The sequence below is a fragment of the Haemaphysalis longicornis genome, unplaced genomic scaffold (genome assembly GCF_048455015.1).
Source record: "Haemaphysalis longicornis isolate Haplotype H1 unplaced genomic scaffold, Haemaphysalis longicornis Haplotype H1 scaffold_6, whole genome shotgun sequence".
NCBI classification, from domain to species: domain Eukaryota; kingdom Metazoa; phylum Arthropoda; class Arachnida; order Ixodida; family Ixodidae; genus Haemaphysalis; species Haemaphysalis longicornis.
In genome coordinates this window covers 63,657,055-63,679,557 of record NW_027526407.1, presented here as the reverse complement: position 1 = coordinate 63,679,557, position 22,503 = coordinate 63,657,055, and the positions used below count along the sequence as shown (strand labels likewise).

Sequence of the window (22,503 nt, the reverse complement as noted above, 5' to 3'; positions counted from 1 at the left end):
GCGTGATCCTTCCCTCCCAGCAAGGAGGGCGCTTTGTGGCAGGAATCGGTTGCAGGGAAGATCTCAAGGTGCTTTGTATGTTTGGGCATGTCCCGCGTGTGTTCATTGTTCGGGTATTGGTCGCAGTGTTGGCATTTTGGTCCGTCTATGTATTTGAGCCCGTCTATGTATTTTTTTTAATTGGCGTATTCATGGGAGATTGTGGCCGTTACTACACCAGGGTGGCCAATCCTGCTCTGGTGAGGGAGTGCATTGCCGGCAATGGTCGCCGGGGTCAGGCCGCACCCCAAGCCCCTTTGTGCATCTCCATCAATACGCGGACGTTTTTTTTTTTTTTGTTCCGGTGGGAATTGTCCGGCACCGGGATTCGAACCACGGTCCTTCCGCACGCGAGGCGGGTGTTCTACCTCTACGCCATCGCTGCATCTTTTTTTTTTTAGTTGGCACAGGACCGAGGTAATTGGAGAATAATGGGAGAGGCCTTTGCCCTGCAGTGGGCGTAGACAGGCTCGTGATGATGATGATGATGTATTTTTTTTGTAGTTGGGATAGTGTTGTATGTGCTGTGTTTTTATAGTTGGTATTGTGTTGTATGTGCTGCGTTTTTAGCGTGCCGCTTTGTGCTCGTCGAATGAGGACAGCGTGAGGGCGGGCGAATTTTCTGGGGTAGGAGAGGGTGGTTCTCAGATATCTGATGTCCCGTAAGTACTTTCTACCAGTGTGATATAATAAGGTGTCTAAGTTTAGTTGACGGATGCAGAGGCCTTTGACAGTGCTGTCCTGTGCGGCGCCGCATTACCTAGATGCGTCGAAAACGTGCTTGCTCTTGAACAATTTCATGTCATTTACCTAATTTGTACCAATAAAAAAATCCAGAGCTGTCAATACGGCTAAATTCAGCTCGCTGGATTACATTGTTTGACTTCGCAAACGCCTGTCTAGTAGGCGGCTTTGGAGCGCCTATCCTGCCACGAGATGATGATCAGAGGCCCTCCCTTTGTATCGGGACGTCGGTTGTCGCCAACCAACTTGCCTGTGTTATACTACTTATTTTCCCTACCCTTCACTAACCTAATGGGTTATACCCCATCCCCTCCCCGGTTTTAAACTCCCATCGCTCCACCCCCCTTCCTGTCCTTGCACACCTGTTTCACTCCCCCCTTGTGTTCTAAATTCTAATTCGGTAATTACTCTTCCTACGTCCCCCTCTTTTCCGTACTTTTCTTCCACCACCACTCCAGCCGCCTCTTCGTCACCTCTATGGCCCTGAAGTTGAGGCTCCCCCTCACACCAAATCCCAAAGCCTCCGTCAACGTCGCTTTCCCATCATTCCGCCGCGGTCGTATCTCTGTGCAGTCTATGACAATATGCTCTACGGTTTTCCCATCCCTGCTGCAGCATACACAAGTTTCGTCCTGTTGCGTGTAGTTAGCCGTGTATGCCCGTGTTCTAAGACACCCCGCCCGTGCTTCAAAGAGCACTGCAGTGCCTCCCGTATTGCCATAGAAGCCTTCCTTTCTGAATTCTAGTTCCTCTGTTCTACGAGTCTCCAGGATTTTTCCACTTCCATTCCCTGCACCCAATTCGTCGTGTCTGTTGCTTTTACCTGATTTTTAACTGTTGTGTATACCCCACCTTCCCCTAACCTGACACAGCGGAGAAGCGCGCCCTCTTCTGGTGTGACACGCTCCCTATATGCCAAGTACGGGGGCCAGAAAATGCTTTCAAGTCTTCTCTCAAAACTACGGCAGAATAATGCTCCACATTTAGATGGCCAACACTCCTTGCGGCAGACGATGGTAAATGAGCGAAAACCAGATTTCATCTATGAACAAAAACGATTTATTTGCTTTATTTTGACGATATGGAATCACTAAGTTCGCAAAAATTGTTGCACCTAAACGCATGAAAAAATGTTTGACTTTAGATGAATCTGCAGCTCGGCCTAAATCCCATCCTGTGTTGGTCTATGACACAGTTGACAGCGTATATCTATCATTTATTTTTTTCTGTTTTCACTACTGCACGGATATCGAAGCCTGCTACTGGTTCGAACGATATCGAATACTGCTGCCGGTTCACAGTGCCACTCTGGTGATATGTAGCCAGCTACTGGGCCCAGCCCCCTCTTCTCCGGGGCTACGGCCGACATGACCCACATTTGTACAAAGTTTTCTACAAAAACTAAGTTTTAGGGTTAAAAAACCGTCAATGGGAGGCCAGATTTATAACTTCATATGTAGTGCACGTAAAATGCTCCCCGCAAACTGAAGGAGTATCAGTTACCAAGTGCCAAATGAACCACCGCAATTGGTGGAAACCAGATCCAATGTTTATTTCAGTACAAAATGGTACAAAATGGGAGAATCATTTTCTTTGTCAGCAAAATGCCACAAGCTCCAATGACTCACAGAACTAAACATTCTTACTGTTAATAAGACGACTAAAATGAATATTCGTAGAATGGCATGACTCTAGCCAGAGGAACTTGACACATAAAAACGATAAGACGTGCACACGTCTAATCTTGTGCATTTTGTGTAAATGGAGTTTAGTTTCGATGCATGTGCTCGCTTCGCTGCATACAGTTAAAAACGTCCCGTAAAAATGAAGACAGTGCGTTAGCGAAACTCGCAGGTAAACACATTGTCTAGAATATGTAAATTCAAACAGCTCAAAAAACAGGTTTCGTCCAGACCAACCTGGTGTGAAATGTGCTTTTCTGACCCTTAGGTGTCGGCAGCAGCACCATCTTCAGTGCAAAACATACCTTTGCTCAACAGGACGCGAAAATTATTCGCCCACAAACGCGCTCGGCAGAGGTCGGCCTGCGTGACTTCCGCGAAGGCCGGTATGGTGTGCAGATACTCCAGGAAGATTTGGAGCTCGTGCTTCAAGAAGCACAGGATTCTAAGGTTGTACGCGACGTTGTGCTTGATCTCGAGCTTCTGAAAGAGGTCGCAGCAGACGACGCGACACCAAGGCAACGAGATGTGAACGACGTCGCCGGGTCCAGCCGACTTGCGTAGGTAGTTTTCCACGCGGGTCCTGGTCTCCTCGCACTCCTTGCCACCCACCAGGGTGTTCAGGATCCTCATACTCCGGCCGGTCCGGCCCGCGAACCTGCGCAGCACGTCCACCGTCTTCAGGCCGATGAACCTCGTGTGGGCCAGGAAGGCGCTGTCCATGAAGGCCAGGTCCCTCTGGGGTGCGTCTTCTCCCGCCTTCTTGAGGAGCACGTACTGCGCAACTGGAAGCGCCACGGCGTACGGCAACAAAAGGCGTTGACGGGACGTCGTCTTCTTCTTGAGGCCCCGCAGGAACACCGGACTGGGACACGGTACACGACCGACAAAGCCCGTGGGGAAGATGGATCGCGGCGCTGCAATCGATTCTTCCACAAACACTGCATGGGCGTCCTCCACGCACGCGGCGCACATGAGGAGAGAGCAGAAGCTTATCAGCAGGCCAGCTTCGTTCAGGGCCTCTTTTCCTTCGTCGGTAAGCAAGTCGTAGAGGAAGTCGCAGAATGGGTTCGATGGCCACGACGCTGGAAGCTCGTCCTCGTACAGACGGTGTCTAGAGAAGACCTTTCTCACGGGAACGGTGCGAAGGACGGGTTCCCAAGAGCCGTTCACCGCCATGTTGAAGCAGTCCTTGAACAGTGGTTCAGTTGGCGACGTAGGCGATGGCGTATATGCGATGCAGAGCAACATGAGCTCGTCGAACGAGCCATCCCATTCCTCCGACGCGTACGTGGCGAGCCACTGCTTGTAGAGGGCGCGGCGACTTGCTTCGGTCGGATAACCCCCGCTTTGCTGCAGAACGTCGCAGGCTGCGGCCAAAGCCGCGTCGTCCGACCAGTCGTGCATGCTTCGTAAGAAGCACGTTGGAACGTCGGCGCTTGGCGTGCCCAAAGCGCCCTCAGCGGCCGAAGATCTTGATGGCCCCGTGCCCCTTGCTCGACGCATGACGATGGTAATGCGAGGCTGCAGCCGTGAAGTTCGTCACACCCGACCTGCGGAAGTTTCAAGCTGTCAGTTAATAACGCGCAATTCATTTCATACAGGTCTTGCCCTCCGCAGACGTATATGTAGAGGGGCATTAGTCAGTACTAGTTTGTTCGGTTTAAGTTACTAGCTCACTCGCGGTGCTCACTTTAGATGACCCGAAAGGTGAAGCCAGTCATGGTAGCGTAGCTTACGTTCATAATACGGCCGCAGAGGCTGACGTGCGTTTGCAAGCAGTCAGTCACGTTGGATATAAGTCCCTTTCACAGACTACACCCTCGCACCCGAATTTGCAAAGAATTACATCGTTTAAGACTTCCCGCATTTCGTTAACTTTAATGTAACATGGAATACATTTACGCCATCGGAGAAGATACATACACATAGTCTTACTTTAGAGCACTTAATGTCACGAGAGTATTCATACTGCTTATTCCGCAACACCAGGCTTCCGCAGCGCCTTCACGGCATGGAGTATGGTGTATATTTCGTGGTGCGGTTATGGACGCATGAACAACTTATTTTCTTTCCACTGTACCAAAGCCAATCCCACATTCGTTAGAATATTTAGGGAACTCATTGTCGCGCATGCGTTTCCACGGGCCTCATGAAATCGTGATGCACCGCAAGACCCTAGCGGCGAGGTATCGCGGCTTGCGGAGATCGCTGTTTTCTGACAGACCCGCGAGGAACCCCCCCCCAAACGCGCACCGAGGCATCTGCAAGGAGCCGACCATCCGAGCGACGACCGCCTCACGACCATAAATCCTTTTTTTCTCTTGACGCTACACAAGCTATCCAAAATCTCTGGAAGTCTTTCTTAGCACACCGCCTACGTCTAAGACACTGCCCAGGCGGAGACGCCGCGTTTACGATGGTAAAATGCAGAACAGTTCAGAGGCACGTAGCTCATTCAGGGACAAAAAATTACATACACTAATTGAAATTCGACTGCGTTATCTCTAACACGCGAGCCGAATTTCATGATATTTGGGACTTTGCTACGCGGAGGTACATGCCGCGTTCACGCGTACATTCATTGACACCAAGACGGCATTCGACTATTGCGTAGTACTTCGATAACCGCTTCATGCAAACATGCCGTTTGACGAAGAATGACACTCCGGAAGCTCATCCGTACGTTCCACAGACACTCAGAACGCATTCAGCTATTGCTTAGTGCTTCATCTCTAACACGCGAGCCGAATTTGTTGATACTTGGGACTTCGCTACGCGGAGGTACGTACATGCCGCGTTCACGCGTACATTCAGTAGACATCAAGACGGCATTCGCCTTTTGCGTAGTGCTTCGATAACCGCTTCATTCTAACATGCCGTTTGACGAAGAATGACAATTCAGAAGCTCATCCGTGCATTAAACAGACACTCAGGCCGCATTCAACAACTGCGCATTCAATAACCGCTTCATAGAAAGATGGCGCTTGACGGAGAAACACACTTCGGAAGCTCCGTAACGTACGCGCGCCGTAAAAGACCTGACGAGAATCAACCGACTCGATTCCGGGGAGATTCGCTGACAGATTCACAAACTCCACGCGTTTATGAAGCACGCACCAGCTTCTTGACAGTAGAGGAGATATCACGTAAAAGTTTTTCATTATCGATGTTCTCGCCAGTATGGCGCAGTAGTAAGTTGGCAGTTGCGGGGACACAAGCAGGCGGACGGTAATGCGAAAAAGCTTACTGTGTTGATGGTTGAAGAACACCAATAATCCCAAAGGTGCTATGCTCTACGCTGCCACGATTCCAACGTCAGGCGCAGCAGGTGAACAAGATAACGAAGCTGATAGCAAGCCCCACAACCTCTTAAAAAAAGGAGGCAAGTTCTGACAACGCAGAGACAAGTGGGCGAGAGTCGCTTACCGTAGTGCCCGGAATCGCCACCTCTCCCTCAATTCCCTGCGGCGCTGTCGTCGCAAAAAATGAATGTTTACGCTTCAAATTATGGCGTTGTGGTTATTTTGGATATTTTGGAATACATGGATATTTTAGAATAGTGTCATGAACGCGGAAACAATAAAGTGATTATGGTATATTTGCTGAGAATTATGTTAATGGCATAGTCGAAAAAGAAAAAAAAAGGTCTCGTTTTACGAAGCGTGTGCTCATTCACTGGGCTACTTGCCTGAAAGTTGATAAACACAACTTGTTTTTCGAATCACGGGAAGGGTTTTCACCCCCCCCCCCCCCAAAAAAAAAAAAAGCTCTTTCATTACGTTTAAGAAATGCTCCTAATTAAACGTTTTTGTAGGAGGCGGCTTTGGTTTGACGAACACAATTGGCCTTACATCAGCCCCGATGATGGTGCGCCTTGAGGCAGACATCGAAAAAACACCACCAAAACAAGAGAACCTGGCTTTGAGTAAACTGAATGCAGTTACTACACCAACTCCACTTGATTAGCTTACAAATATTCGCTTGTTTCTTTCCTGTTCTTGAATTCGCTTTTCTGTTTTTTCAATGTGCGTTGCCTGTGGCACCTTGCAAACTGGCTTGCACTTTGCAGGTGTTCATTAATAAACAGAAATGCTTTTTTCTCAAGAAATTCATGTTCATTTTTTTTATTTGGACCCCTGAGGTCGCTTTTTCAGTTTCTAGCAATATGTTTCTCGTTGTATTAGAGCTCACATTCGCCGAAGGACGGTACGAAGGGAACCGTCCAACAATTCCCGGGGGAGAACAAATAATCGTCGCACCCTACAATGTTTATTTAAGTAGTCTTTCGGGAAAAAAAACATCAATTGTACCCTGAAATCCACACACACTCTCTTATGAATAGTAGTGTGTAGTACTTTTGCGTGTTGCATGAAGAGGCAGTAGTTTTAAAATGTAAATCCACCCAAAACACATTCAAGTTTATAAAACTGTGCTGGAAATTCGTACGCGACACGATTTTGCGCTACCAAGGAGGCGAACTTAATATGGTGAGCGCTTATTTCTTATCTCATCGCGATAGATAGTGTCTCCGACGTTGAGATATTATTGGTCAGTAGCTGAGGATAAGTTAGATGCATTTTATTTTAGATATTCACGGGACAGCGTATTTCCGTTTTAGCTGTCCTTTTTTGCTTTTATTTTGTTCTCCTTTTTCCCTTCTGTACCGATATCGATGACCGTTCCCGGTTAGAATTTCGCACGTCACAGTGGGCCTGTTCGATTTACGGACGTTCTGGGAGACAACGGGCTGCGAAAAGCACAAGTTGCGTCATGTTTACGCCGAGGCGGTGTACACCAACAAATCTAGGAGCAGGCAGCCGAAACGGGCACTGAGGGCCTTTTTTCTGTCGTCTGCTACGGTGCACTTCACAAAATGTTGTCTGTTTCCGCCGTTTATGTTTCGTCGGCGCGCTCAATACATGGGGGGGGGGGGGGGGGGGCTCTTCGATTTATAGTCTCGGACTCACCGCGGACAGTGATTTCCCTACACCCCCCCTAGGGGGTGTGTAGACCCCCCCCCCTAGTTTTAAATGCAGAGCATTTCAGTAACCCACGATGTCACCCGCGTTGGCGTCCGTAGTCGCAGTCCGCACCCCTCCCCCTACACTATATAAAAAAAATACTATCCGGCGCCTGGTTTCGATCCCTCGACCCTGCGGGCGGAACGCAATGTACATGGTGCTCTACCCACTGCGCCACAAAGCCGACACAGAATGGGAGGCTACGAACGCGCCTTATATCCTTGACTCATTCAAACTACGTCAAGAAGCTGCTGATACAACGCATTCACTACCACCAACTCCCCAAACACTAAACGTTAACGCAATACACCCACCCCCTATGCGACGCATTTACTCGAGTCCCCCTCGCGGGGAGATGGGCCCAATTTTTTTCTGGACACGCCCCCTTGAATCCCCAAATTTCACTGTTGTCAGTCCTTGTATGGACGTTTTCAGTATCGATCTGCGCATGCGCGGGCTGCCCGTCTGCTATTCTTGGCCGTAGCCTCGGGCAAAATAAACAAAGTGCACCCCCCGAGCTTGCTGTTAGCGTTGCACGTATTTATTTCCTTTTTAAATGCAGAGCATTTCTTTAACTCACATGTAGCGTTCGCCGTCCGTCCGCAACAGCTCAGCGCGCAGGTGCGCCCTCTCCCCCACTCCTCCTCTCCCGCATCACGCTACCCTCCTCGCTCTCAACAACAGGTCCGCACCCCTCTCCCTACACTATATAAAAAAAGAACACTTACCGGCGCCTGGTTTGGATCCCACGACCCTGCGGGCGGAACGCAAGGTACATGGTGCTCTTCCCACTGCGCCACAAAGCCGACACAGAATGAAAGTCTACGAACGCGCCTTATATCCTTGATTCATTCAAACTACGCCAAGAAGCTGCTGATACAACGCATTCACTACCTGTGGGCGGAACGCGAGGTACATGGTGCTCTTCCCACTGTGCCACAAAACCGACACAGAATCAAAGGCAACGAACGCGCCTTATATCCTTGACTCATTCAAACTACATCAAGAAGCTGCTGATACAACGCATTCACTACCACCAACTTACCGGCGCCTGGTTTCGATCCCACGAACCTGCGGGCGGAACGCAAGGTACATGGTGCTCTTCCCACTGCGCCACAAAGCCGACACAGAATCAAATGCTACGAACGCGCCTTATATCCTTGACTCATTCAAACTACGTCAAGAAGCTGCTGATACAACGCATTCACTACCTATGGGCGGAACGCGAGGTACATGGTGCTCTTCCCACTGCGCCACAAAACCGACACAGAATGAAAGGCTACGAACGCGCCTTATATCGTTGACTCATTCGAACTACGTCAAGAAGCTGCTGATACAACGCATTCACTACCACCAACTCCCCAAACCCTAAACGTTAATGCAATACACCCACCCCCTATGCGACGCATTTACTCGAGTCCCCCTCGCGGGGAGATGGGCCCAATTTTTTTCGACAGCTCGTGGCAAGTTCGTATGTGCACACAAAAAAGGCTTTCAAAGGAAAGGGGCAAAGTGGTTTGAGGCTGACCACGCTGCGAGCACATTGCTACCATGCAGGGAGTAGCGAAAAGCGCTACGGAAGCTAATCCTGGCGTTTTAATAAATCGGGAGCGTACAATCGGTGCTTGATTTATAAGTGCTGCATAATTCGTGTACTACCTAAACATTGTTTCAAGAACTCAAATTTCGTCACTGGCCCTGGTAACAAGTTCGAAAATGTCCTTATACGTTGAAAAATGGCGAGAAATTAAAAAAAAACCTTTCATGGTAAAAAATGAATTTCTCTAAATTTGTTTTTTTTTTCTTAGATTGAATAGAAAGCACCGCCTCTCAGGTGTATATATATATATATAGAAAATGAAAAACGTACGTCACGGGGATGAGCGTTTGGGTAACAGACGTCTATTATTTAACTAGTGGGATAAAAAACAGCTTTTCTAGGTTTTCTGGATTGCACGCGCCGGAACATTGCGTAAATCCGACTGAAACCGCACCGCCATGAAAACTGTGCAAACGAAAGGGAACCGAAACCGAAACCGAAAGCAGTAGGAGGCGTAGGGTGCCTCAATTCACCCGCGTCCCGCGTACACGAAGACGCCGTCATCGAGGCAAAAACTGTCGTCGCTCGTTAGTGTCATGATGAACTACTTCTCTTCACTTATCCTAGACGGAAGGACCTCCTAGACGGCATCTAAATGAAGAAATTAGTAGGAAAGATATAAGGCGCGTTCGTACACCTACTTGCGCTTGAATTCGGTTAATGCGTGCTTTCCCAGAATTTGTGGTTTCTTCAAGTTGCATGCAAGGTGGTGTCTATGGATATTTTAAAGAAATTTTTTTGTCATTCCGATTTTTAGCAACGCGTTTTTCAATGCAATATCTGGCCAATGTAACAAGGAAAAAATTATATAAGGATGTATGTGACGTGTCTTCCCAGTGCCACTGTATAGAGCTCTGTAGTAGCAATCCGGGCTCTCAGCCTGGATAACCTCTCGGCCTTTCCTTTCGCTTTTCTCCTCCTCCTCTGTACAGCAATGGTCCAGGACAAGATGTGTTAAAACGAGTGAAGCGAATGGAAGTGTCACCTGGGGCAAAAACTTTCTTTTTTAAATTGCACACGGGTACACTTTCAGTCGCAACTTGGATGAAAGAAAGGGGGCTCTCAGTGCCATGGGGAACCGACTGTCCTATTTGCAAACAACCTGAAACTGTCGAGCATGTTTTTTCTGCATTGCTGGGCCGCAGTGTTCCTTTGGGATGTCCTCCAACGGTCACTCCAGAAAGATTTTCCACTTAGCCCACACGGCGTACGTCTTTTGTGCATTGATAGAGAGCACGGTGTGCCATTTGACAATGTAATGTTGTTGGGTCTGCACAGCATTTGGCGTTCGCGCATGGCTTGGCTGCATTGCGATGTAGACGCGCGACCAACGAGACAGTATTTTAGGGAAAGTGTGTCACAGTTTGTTGAAGTTCATAGAGCGAAGAACTCTCCACCAGAGTGGCTGTCTAAAATTGAACCCCTAACTACGCTTAGGGAATTTGAAATGACAACACCGGCCCTGGGGGGCACGGTGGCATTACTGATTTTTTATTTGTCATTGTACCTGGTACCTGGTGTTGCTGTCCGAGATTGGCAATAAAGAAAAAAAAGATTCTTAGCCCAGTGAGCAGAGCGCTGTGTACTTCCCGTTGCGGTGAGGGAGCTCGTGGCTCGAATCCGGGCGCAGCCGCGTCAATGGAACTTTTTCTGGCGACGTCATTTCCGTGACGGATATGACGCCGGACAGATCTTGGTGTACCCGGGCATAAAACACTTTCGTGAAGCGGCAAGCTGTCGTCTCTAATAGAACTTTCCGGGCGAAAAAAAAAGAGGGCCGCGTGTTGCAACGAAAACATGTGCATGAAAGGACAACGTTTAAATAAAGTGAAATGTTGCCTTTGCACGCAAGCTGCGGGTCAGGTAAAGCGACTTTCAACTTCAAAACACGGAAAAACCAAACAACTCCAATGTTATGCCGAATCACCTTTTGTCTTCTGCAAGCAGCGTTGTCTGCTAGCTTGCAGGCTGGAACCAGCTCGCCGCCACACCACAAACGTCCTGGTGGTTTTGGCCACCCGCGTGTAGCCAGAGATTGCTTGACCAGAGAAACTCTAAGACGACCTGGCGCCGTCGGAAGTGACGCATAGAGCTGCCCGAGAAAAACAAATGACCGGCTCTTGATTCTGGCTGCCCGCGGGTAGCCCAGTGCATTAGAAAATCAGTAGTAGTAGTAGAAAACTTTATTATAAAGTCAGATTATTTAGCTCTCAGAGGGTGGTGCCCTTAGTCCAGGGCCCCAATTGCTGCTGTGATCCGTTTTTCCCTATCGATCAGTCCGCGTTGGTCGTCCAAGGCTGAGCTGGAAAGAGAGGATTCCCATCGGGAGGGGGAGGGGGATTTGGGGCATTCCCATGTGGAGTGATACAGGTTCGGGTGTCCTCCGCAGGATGGGCATCTGTCTGGGTACATGGTAGAATAGAATGTGTGCCGGAGCGAGAGGCTAAGAAATGTGTTAGTTTGTAGCTGGCGCCATGCAGCGGCTTTCTCACGGGTGAGTTGCGCGTGTGGCGGACGAAGTGTCCTACTGGATAGTCTGTAGTGTTCTATATGTGTGTATGTGAGTGGGATGCTTTCTGTCTTGTCTGGTTTGGGTTTGTCTTCCGCTGGCGCGCAGAGTGTGAGGCCTCAGGCAATCTCATGAATGCGTTCAATGCCAGGGAGACACGCATGCCCAGGTGTCCAGATTAGACGGACTGGTGAAATGTGTCGCTTTCGCAGCAGGATGTGATGAGCTGTCGGCGAGATATGTCCTACAGCATAATTTCGGCATGCCTCTTCTACTTCCGGTGACAGGTAGTCAACTGCTGGGCACAGCCCCACAACTCTCCCGTGTCTTGGTCTGGCATGCATGTGTAATTATTCTCCGCGAAATCAAATTCAGATATTATTATAGTTCCTTTCAATTCGGCTAGTCCAACGTCCGGGCCAGTTTTACCTGATAACGACGTGTCGTCAGTGATGAAAACGCGCGAAAAACAGCCCATCGGTCGACAGCAGTGCCCTTGGAGTTCACTCACCGCATTTGCCATTAAAGCATTTTTTTTAAATTGAATTGCTGTTTTAATAACACTTTACGATAAAATTAATTATTTGGTCACCTTTTGTTTCCTGAATGTTTTTCTAGGAATGAAAAGTCTGCTTGCACGCCGCTATTAAATGTGGTCATCTGCGCTCTGCAGTGAGCAGACGATAGTTTAAAGTTCCTGAAATAAACTTATTCAGACATCAGAAGTGTAAAAATAATACTGATATCAAGAAAAGCTATCAAAACAAGAATTAGGTTTTATACAAAACGTCAGAAACGACACAGTCCAGTGAAATCTGGACGCCCCAGTCGACAGGTGTGCTGTTTGCTCCAAGGTTTTCATCACAAACAGGACTCTACATAAAAATGCCACCAGGGACACTGGCCAGCACTATCAGGGCGCTCCAGTTGACCTGCGTGCTGTCCGCCCGATGGGTCCATCGCAAAAGGACCGTGCTGAAGGCCTCGTACGGTATACTAGCCGAATTTCAAGGTACTATAAAACTACTACAAAACGTCAATGCGAGGCGTCGTTTGATAACTTATTTTTAGTCCCTGAAAAACCACTTCATTTGAAGAAGCACATCAAATGCGATCCTCAATCTTTACCAGGCTTGGTAAGTAATTTCAAACAAACCACAACTACGGTACAAACACGACCCAATGTGTTTATTAATTTCACTACGAAATGGCACAAAAGAGGAGTATCATTTTAGTTGCGAGTAAAACCCCGCAAGCATCAATTCATATTTGAACACCATTCCAATGCCTGACAACACCACGATAATAAGTCTTGGTACGATGGCAGGACCATAATGAACATGAGGGAAGGCATAAGAAAAAGAGGCGTCCACAGGTAAAAAATTGCGTGTGCACTTTGTGCGAGTTCACCACACATTTACTGCGTACAGTTATTTTGATCACTCCATGACACCGCAATACTAAGTATGTCTAAAAACATGCAAACGCACCATTACAAAATACCGATAGGGACACAATTCGCATCCAGAACCCGCAGAATCCAACACTATTATCCACGCATTTTGAGTGTCCTACCCTGGTCTCACACAAACGCACCATTAGTAATGCTGATAGGGACACAATGTCCATCCAGAATCCGCAAAATCCAACACCGCTATCCACGCACTTGGTGCGTCCTTCCCTGGCCTCACGCAAACGCACCATTATCAATACCAATAGGGACACAATTTCCGTCCATAGTCGCGGAGTCCAACAGCGCTATCCACACGCACTTGGTGCGCCCTACCCTCATCTCCAAACTTTTCCTACGGCACTGACGTTTCGGCAGGGCCACTATCGTCTCCACTGCGAAACAGACCTTTGCTCAGCAGGACACGAAAATTATTCGCCCACAAACGCGCTCGAGCGACATCTGCCAGCGTGATTTCGGCGAAGGCCGGTATGCTGTGCAGATAGTCGATGGAGCTTTGGCGGTCATCCTCCAGAAAGCTCAGGATTCTAAGGTTGTACGCAACGTTGTACTTGACCTCCAATTTCGGGAACAGGTGGCAGCAGATGACACGGCACCAGGGCATCGAGTGGTAGACGTCGACGGGTCCAACAGATCTGCGGAGGTAGTTTTCCACGCGGCCCCTGGTCTCCTCGCACTCCTTTCCGCCCATCAGCGCGTTCAGGCTCCTCATGCGACGTCCGCTCATGTTAGCGAACCTGCGCAGCATGTCCACCGTCTCCAGGCCGATGAACTTCGTGTGCCTCAAGAAGGCGCTTCCAAGGAAGGCCAGGTCTCGCATGGGTGCGTCAGCTCCCGCCTTTTTGAGAAGCACAAACTGTGCAACCGGAAGCACCACCGCGTACGGAATGAGCACACGTCGAGGGGACAGCGTCTTCCTCCGGAGGCCCAGCAGGAACGGCGGCTTGGGACATGGCACACGGCCGACGAAGGAGGTGCGGAAGATCGAGCTCGGCCCTGGCATCGTCCACGTGGCGAACAGCTCCCCGGCGCCCTCTGCGTCCTCAGCGCACGCAGCGCACAAGAGCAGAGAGCAGAAGCCTATCAGCATGCCAGCTTCGTTCAGGGCCTCGCTTCCTTCTCTGGACAGCAAGTCGAATAGGTAGACGGGGAGTTGGTGGTACGATGACGACTTGGGCAGCTCCTCGTCGTCCAGTCGGCGCCTGTTGAAGACTTGGATCAGGGGAGCGGTGTCGAGGACGGGATCCCAAGAGCCGTCCGTCGCCATCTTGAAGCAGTCGCCGAAGAGTGGTTCGGTCGGTGACGTAGGCGACGGCGTGAACGCGATGCATAGGAACACCAGCTCGTCGAACGAGTCTTCCCATTCCTGCGATGCGTAAATGGCGAGCCACTCCTTGTACAGGGCACGGCGGTTTGCTTCCGTCGGATAACCCCCGCTCTGCTTCAGAACGTCGCAGGCTGCGGTGAGGACCGTGCTGTCCGACCAGGAGTGGACCCTCTCTACAAAGAACATTGGAGCACCAGAGCTTTGCGTGACGGAAGCGCCCGTAGCAGCGGATGCACCGCTTGCTGGACGCATGATGATGATGGGAGGTGTAGGAGTTCGTCACACCGGACCTGCGAAAGTTTCAACTTGTGAGACAATGGCGGGCAATGCACGTTCATCAGGGCTAGTGGTCTTCTCGGTTTGGGTAGCACATTGGTGGCGCTTCACACCGCGAATTCGGCACGTCAAGAACCCGTAAAACCTTAACTTGCCTTTACAAGCGAGCGTAAAGGCTAACACCCGCTCGCAAGCATTTAGTCAATTTAGATACGTTCATTTCGGACTACGTGGTGGCTCCCGACTTTTCAAGCCTAAGCTCGCACATGGATCCCTGCGTTTGGTTTACATTCCCTAAACCAGCAACGCTTTGTGTGCATAGAACGTCTCGCTGCGCATTTCTGAAATAGTTTTTTTCCTTGTGTATTATATATAACTTGACACCTCATTTTTGTCTACAAGGTACAACTGTCCTCCTTGGGATAGACATCAATGTTTATATTCACATTCTGAACGAGACCACTTTTCCATGCCGCAAGCTGCATTAAAAGAGAGGCCACGATTTCCCTCCTGAATAGTTAAACAGCATGTCGTTCAAACGATGTAGCAATGAATTTGTCAAAGCGGTATTTCTACCGTTTAACAATCTCTAGGAAGTTAGAATAACGTTTACTCGTACGTAAAGCACGCTATCCACCAAACCATCATAACCCGTTTTTCGAATGGATGCGCAATTTTATATAAGACCGATGCACACCCGGTTCACGCATAAAAGACATACAAGGATGTGCAGGCGGCGCCACAAACGACACGCTGTCGTATTTTTGCGAAAGCGTAGTCACGATCCCTATGCTCAAAAAGTGAAAACTAAATAGCCAATAGTATGACCAGTGGCCTCAGGAGTTGCTCTTGTATGTGTTCGAACTACAAGATCCTCCTTCACAAGCACGTCAGATCTAAGCGTCTGTTCAGAAACAGCTGGTTTCACCTAGGCGTGTGAAAATGACTTTTCCAATAAAAGAAAAATTATATTTCGTACAGGGGGAATAAAGGGGCCCACGCCGAAGCCCGCGGACCCATACACCGGCCACTCCCTACCTCCGCTTTTCCAGTGCCAGCAACTCAAGGCACAGAGACAATACCTAGAACATATCGAGACATCCTCAAACACTACTGGAAAGAACGACAGAAATACCACATCACAAGCTCGACCGCGAACAATCTACCACATGACGCCGCTTACAAACCAACTCGTATCAACATAGAACTTTACTTCATGTGATTCGCCCCGGATTCTGCCAGCGTCAATGCCAGTACTGCGAAGGCGAACCTGACACGCTGCAACACTGGTGCTAGACTGTCCCAACACACCCACACCAGTTCTGTGGCCACTACCAACACCAAAACCACCCTGGCAGGCCCTGCTGTGTAACCCGACCCTGGATGTACAGCTCGGGCTAACAACCAGGGCGGCGCGGGCAGCTGAAGACCACGGCTAATTGGACTGAGGAAGCCGACGAGGACTACGATGACCGTTTTTTGTAAATATATGTTTATTCCTCCTTTAACCGTCCACGAATGGCACGGCACTGCAAGACGCGAGTAGCGACGTCTTGCCAGATGCGAAGACGGCTGCTCCCGGCAGACGCGCCAGAAATCTGAAACGCGCGCCGAGGCCAGCGTACAACCGACCGTCTGAGCCCTGACTGCCCCACCGCAGCCAACACCTTCCCTCCACACTCCACAACCCATACTTCTAACCCTAGAAGGCGCTTCTGAGCAAACCCGAGCAAACTTTGTTGCAAACGCCGAATGGTAATGCACAGCGTCCTTCGTCAACGCCCCCTAAAAGGAGGCGTTGGCTTCGTAAGAGTCTAAGAACGCAGCGTCTACGAAGGTAGACCTCCGACAAGCAGCTTGACGCCGAGTAACCTTTTAATTCCTAAGAAGAATAAAAGTTAATTTCCATGAGGTGTCATTGTCGCTACAGCTAGAACCGCATTTAACTCTAAGTTCATGCTGCGCTTTACGATTTGGGCTCCGTTCGGACGGCGAACAGCAGTGAAAAATGGAACAGGCCCTAATCTAGCCTTGCACTGTGCAAAGTGCGGGTGCACGGCAGCTTTGACCAGACGCGTGGGCTAAGTACAAGGAACGATTTCGGAACAAGGAACAACAATTTCGGCGAACGATAAAGATCCCCAGGTGGTCAAAATTAATCCGGAGCCCTCCACTACGGCGCGCCTCATCGCCTGCGTTGCGTCGGCGCGTTAAACACTACAATAAATCAAATCAAGTACAAGGAACAGTGCGCAAGAGAGATCTTTGGAACCCACGCAGCCTAAACGCGAAAGGATTCGTCAGCTAGCGCGGAATCGGTTGGCACCTACCAAAAGGATATGATTATCTTGCCCCCTCAGTGCACATATGTGTGCGTTTCGTGCCCACGTTTTTCTTTGTGTCCTTTCTTTTTCGTTTCTTTTTGTTTTTACTCAGGTAGATATTCCGCCTCGGCGCAAAACTCGTTTTTCTTGGTAAGCGCCTAGTCATGGTTTTTTTTTTTTTTTTTTTTTTACATGAAAGATTTTCCCACAGTACTTCCATGAACGCCTCATCGAGGCATGTCGTCATGGAGCGTTTCACGGTGACAGCGATATGCGATGCCTCGCACACGTATAGCGAGCCACAAATCACCGGCGAGAGTAATGTGACTAAATGCCGCGAAGAATCGTCCGCAGAACCACCGATTTCACGCGCCTATCCAGCGAACACCAGTTTCTTAACCGCACAAGCTATCGTCTGCGAATCAGCATCGTTGGCGTTGAAGCCATTACTGCGCCGTAGTAACTAGCTTTAGTCGGTGGACAGGCCGACGCACATAATCGGGATAAAAACTTACTGCGTTGAGTCTTCAAGGAATCAGATAACCCGGCGGTTTCTCAGTTGTACGCTCTCGGAATGCTGACTCAGGATACACGGTGACGAGAGAAAAAACGCAGGCGATCGGATATTTTAGAACAATGAAACACAGTTAGGTCCTGATAAACCGCGCCCAGCGGGCCAGCGCAACTTCGTCGTGCTGCGCGCAACTACCACCTCGCTCTGAATACACCGCGGCGCTGTAGTCGCATAAACCATCAGCGCTTCGACACACCATTTCCGTGTTTCTTTCTTTTTTTTTCGCCGACTTTACGGGTGAAGTTTCGTGAATTCGCAGAGACTAAAGCAATTAGAGCAGATATCTTGTATTTGAAGAGAGACAATAAATGAAGTAAAGGAATCATTGCTCAGCTTGTAATATGAAGCCTTCGCAAATACCATTCGGTTACGCACCTGTAACATTAGGGAGACAAGACACAGTTTCTCAATAACAAGAAGTGCATTTTATTTTGAAAACGTATACACGCAAAGAAGTCGCCGTTAGGTATGTGCTAATGTTGTATGGGTGCGCTCCAACCGGTACGGCCAGCGTAACTGGAACCCTGATGAGGGCGCCCCATGCGGTGGATTGCGCTCTTACATCCGGAGAAAAGCACCTCGCTTTGCAAAAATTGAATGTAGTTAATATACTGACTAATCTCTCTCAACTTTGCAGTATTCGTTTTTTTTACGTTTGTTTGTTTCCCGCGCGTTCTTTATGATTCTTTGAGCGCGTGTTCGCGTGGCTATGCGGATTCTCTGGCAATTTGGTGTAGCCTATACATGAACGCAAAATACATTTAAGTGAGTTCATTCTAGTGTTTTTATTGTTATTCTTTGCATCCAAATTGCGTCACTGTGTCGCTTTTAAATTTTGTTGCGCGTTCCTGGTTCCAGGGCGACACTCAGACATTTAGCGCCACGCTCTGCAAAGCTCCTACAGACACTTCTGATCGCTTGATGCAGGCAATAAAATAGGTGTACCGACGAATTTTATATGCGCAGCATATAAAGGGAAACTCAGGTGGATTTTTAGTGTGCATTTGTTGGCTTCCCCTCATCAAATCAGTTTTCATTTATAGAAGTAGAGTAAATTATCGCAAAAAAAACATTTCCAGCTCAACAAAGCGCATGAGAAGGAAGTAAAAAGGCAAGATATTTTCAAACTACTTGCACCGGTAGCCCGACCTATGCATGCCAACATTGTTTAGCCATTGCGTCCTTTAGCAGCATACCAGGAATCTGGGCCGAAAAATCCAGCCAAACATGTAATCGTAATTTGCCAAAAGGACGCCGGTACTTTAAAAAATTGGGCCCATCTACCCGCTAGGGGGACTCGAGTAAATGCGTCGCATAGGGGGTGGGTGTATTGCGTTAACGTTTAGTGTTTTGGGAGTTGGTGGCAGTGAATGCGTTGTATCAGCAGCTTCTTGACGTAGTTTGAATGAGTCAAGGATATAAGGCGCGTTCGTAGCCTCCCATTCTGTGTCGGCTTTATGGCGCAGTGGGTAGAGCACCATGTACATTGCGTTCCGCCCGCAGGGTCGAGGGATCGAAACCAGGCGCCGGATAGTTTTTTTTTATATAGTGTAGGGGGAGGGGTGCAGACTACGACTACGGACGTCAACGCGGGTGACATCGTGAGTTACTGAAATGCTCTGCATTTAAAACAGTTGTCGTAGCTGTCTTTAGCTGGGTTGGGCGGTGTCCACCGGGGTTCTTGTGCCGTATGCTAGAATGTCCGACAGGGTTCAACACGGGAGGCCCCCTTGGTCCTTGAAACCAACTGCCTGTGCTGCGTTGTGTGCCCGTTGAACCAGACCGATCTGGTTTCCGCAGCGGTAGCTGGCCAGTAGTGTCCTCCATTGCTCCGGGTGAGGTTTTTAAGCGAAATCCAGGAAGCGCCTCGTAGCTTCCTTCTGACCTTCAAGCAAGCGTCTCGGGTGGTCACGGTCAAGCGCTCCTGCGCGGTATCGCGGCGTCGATGGGTCCATAGCCCATACCATTACTGCACATCGAAATCATCCTTACCTCATGGTCATTACCAATTCACAGCAAGCCTGCTGCCTTTACCAGGCGGCCTGGCCCCACAGCAAGCCTCCTCCATGCTACCCTGCGTGCTACCCCGCCTCCATGCTACCCCGCCTCCGGGCCTAGAAGCGACCATTCTCTGGACTCCTGGCCATGCCGTCTTGGTCAGAAATGAAGCGGCTCATGCCGCCGCCCGCGATCTGCACGACCGGGCACTCCTAACCTCAATGACCTAAGGCCTTACAATGACCGACACGGGGGCTACCCTCCCACCATTGAAGACACGCTCCCTTAACCGTGATTCCACCCCTTGTTCGATATTGCCCCACTACAGACACGCACTAAAAATACGCCCCGCTGCCCTACACCTCCCTCCCAAAACACCACGCCACCCTTTACCGCCACCTGCAAACTCAAACCTTCTATGATCACCCCGTCCTACACCACATCTCGCCGTCCCTTTTCCCCTACGACTGCCCGCACTGTCACATACCTCTAACGACCTACCACATTGTTTTCTCTTGTCCTCACCGCCCTAACCCCATTCCATCCCCCAACCCTGAGCAGTGGGAGGCCGAGCGGACCAGTTGAGCACCAGAGCGACAGCAAGCCCTGGTGCAACGAACTCTGGACGCAGCTCGGACACGCGGCCTCGTGGAGGTGGCTGAATACACGTTTTTGTGCTCAGTAAATGTTTAGTCCCCCTCCTCCTCCACCTCGTAGTGCTTACGAACCGACTGATGAATTTGTTGACTGACTTGAGCGAACGAAGGGATTTACTTGATTAACCCTTTCAGCCCTGGTTTTATTATTTCAGGAACAACAACAACGGTTTTTGTGTGTTGTTAAGTCCCTGTTATAGCGCAAACAATAAACAGCACGGGAAAAGTAAGTATTAGCTGATTTTTAAGTGAGACAATTAATTAGAACATCTGGCAATAAAAAAATGTTCCCAGGAAAAATAAGTTTTCTGCATGTTTTCCTATCCGTTATGATCTGAAGCCTACAAACAAAAATTAGCTTCGTAGTGGAAGTATTTCTCGATTTACAAGCTTGGGAATAGAACCTATCCCTCCGATTTTTTTTTTCAACATGGGAATTTTGTCTTTTTTTGCGGGGGGGGGGGGGGAGGCGTCCAGCTTTGCTAAAGTGCACCAACGGTGACGTCTATCGCAATAGGCACCATTGCAGGACAATTCCCCAGAAAACTTGCAGTTTTGGTTCCGTTCTCTATACGCTAGAGGAACTTTTATGTGATTGGGTCAATTGACACCACCAGGTCCGAAAAGGTTAACCGGTTTATAATGCCTCAACTAATCACCACTGCGACTTTGTGCTGCTTTGTGGGTGTTAACACTATGCTAGGCTTCGGAGAACTCTCACACCCAAGAGTGTATGTGCACTGGTTTCTTATCATGTACTCACATATAGTTCTTCCGCACTAAAAAAGAAACTAAGCAAAATACTGACTTTCGGGACGCCCGTAGGCGAAGAAAGTCTCGCAGAAGAAATCAACTAGCAAACCAATTACGCGTAACAGCGGCAGCCACAAAACACAGCGTATGTTCTTAGCACTTTTGCTCAAATCTCGAACTAGCCATAAAGTGTTAAGATTATCTTACCGAAATCTTGATTTTCAGGCTGAACACCGGCGAATGAAATCTAAGGATGGCTTGCGACAAGCAAGGGAATATACAGCATGACGATGTAAAATGCTGAGCCATAAAGAGAGAATACACGTAAAAACTGATGGCAAAAAACAATGAGAGAGAAAAACAGAAAAACCAAGCTGGGATTGACAATGTGCTTAATCAGGTGGCGTGAATGTTCGTACCGCTACACAGCGCACAGGCAAAGACGAAGAAATGTGGCACAATCTTTTATTCCTCCTTGTGAGTTTGTGCGATGTGTAGCAGTATTAATTACTAACCACCTAGAACCCTTACTCTCTTAGGTGGACGTTCAGCCATTGTAAGATTCGACCTGGATCTTTCGTCATGGCGACCGGTTCAAGAGTGTCGACTATTTCCATGTCTCTGCAGATGTACAGCCATACAGAGAAACCAGTACTAATGTGCACTTCTAATGACATCGTCTAGATTTTCAATAGGTGGCAGGGCCTGCTTGGAGAGGGCCTTTAATCCTTTTAAAAATTCTGCGTTCCCCGCCTCCCGCCCCCCCCCCCCCCCCCCCAAGAATAAAGAAAAATAAAGTGGGAAACAATACCCGCTCCAGCAAGGCTATGGCAGGTTTAAAGCCAATATAAAATAAATGAACGGGGCTAGAAGCCAAATTTTTTTTGTTTGAAGAAAATCCAATTTGCAGGGTAAAAAAAAAAACTACTTTCCACGTTTCATATTTTTTTTAATAAACGTTTATTTTGCCACAGGGCATATATATGGGATTATGAGGTGATGGTGATTAGATGAAAATGAAAATGTTCGCTTCGCGGATGTAGTCAAGGAGTGAACGATGATGGCGCCCATGTATCCATGCGGCGTATGCGGAGGCGTCGTCTACGCGGAGGCCCGTCGCCGCAAGGTGCCGCAGTCTCGTCGGCCTCAAGGCGTTTCATATGCTCGCGCCTTTAACTACTTCTCACGTTTCATATGCTCGGGCCTTTAATTAATCCTGTCATCTTAAAATATCCACAGTGAATAGAGCGAACGTTTGCGTCAGCCTCACACGGGAAACAAAGTCTGCAAATTTAGCTGTTTGCTCTGTCCTCCGGGGATATGAAAATAACTCAACAGCCGAATCTTGCAAAACAACACCAGACCGATTGGGAATCAAGACATGGGAAGGTAAATAGTATTATCACCACGGTGAGTAATCTTGCAATCAAGAAAAGGTCACTACCAAAATGAAACAATTTGGCCAGCTGGCTAAAGTGGTCTGTTTTGTGTATTATTGCAATCGCTTTAAATGTTTTTGCTACTCG

The 22,503-nt window shown here is 48.8% G+C and overlaps 2 protein-coding genes across 2 annotated transcripts; both read right to left on the bottom strand.

The window, feature by feature from the left end:
* Nucleotides 1-2,003: 2,003 nt before the first annotated feature.
* Nucleotides 2,004-5,856, bottom strand: LOC144141605 (uncharacterized). Its single transcript, XM_077673149.1, has 2 exons — nucleotides 5,716-5,856; nucleotides 2,004-4,018 (listed from the first exon to the last, which is right to left on the bottom strand). Exon 2 carries the CDS (start codon nucleotides 3,969-3,971, stop codon nucleotides 2,730-2,732), a length of 1,242 nt encoding a protein of 413 aa, XP_077529275.1. The 5' UTR covers nucleotides 3,972-4,018; nucleotides 5,716-5,856; the 3' UTR covers nucleotides 2,004-2,729.
* A 6,910-nt stretch (nucleotides 5,857-12,766) lies between these two features.
* LOC144141604 (uncharacterized) lies at nucleotides 12,767-17,706 on the bottom strand. Its single transcript, XM_077673148.1, has 2 exons — nucleotides 17,512-17,706; nucleotides 12,767-14,686 (listed from the first exon to the last, which is right to left on the bottom strand). Exon 2 carries the CDS (start codon nucleotides 14,646-14,648, stop codon nucleotides 13,404-13,406), a length of 1,245 nt encoding a protein of 414 aa, XP_077529274.1. The 5' UTR covers nucleotides 14,649-14,686; nucleotides 17,512-17,706; the 3' UTR covers nucleotides 12,767-13,403.
* Nucleotides 17,707-22,503: the final 4,797 nt, after the last annotated feature.

What these genes read in the sequence shown, in the direction of transcription:
- LOC144141604 (XM_077673148.1), bottom strand. Translation starts at nt 14,648, where the DNA reads ATGCGTCCAGCAAGCGGTGCATCCGCTGCTACGGGCGCTTCCGTCACG.
- LOC144141605 (XM_077673149.1), bottom strand. Translation starts at nt 3,971, where the DNA reads ATGCGTCGAGCAAGGGGCACGGGGCCATCAAGATCTTCGGCCGCTGAG.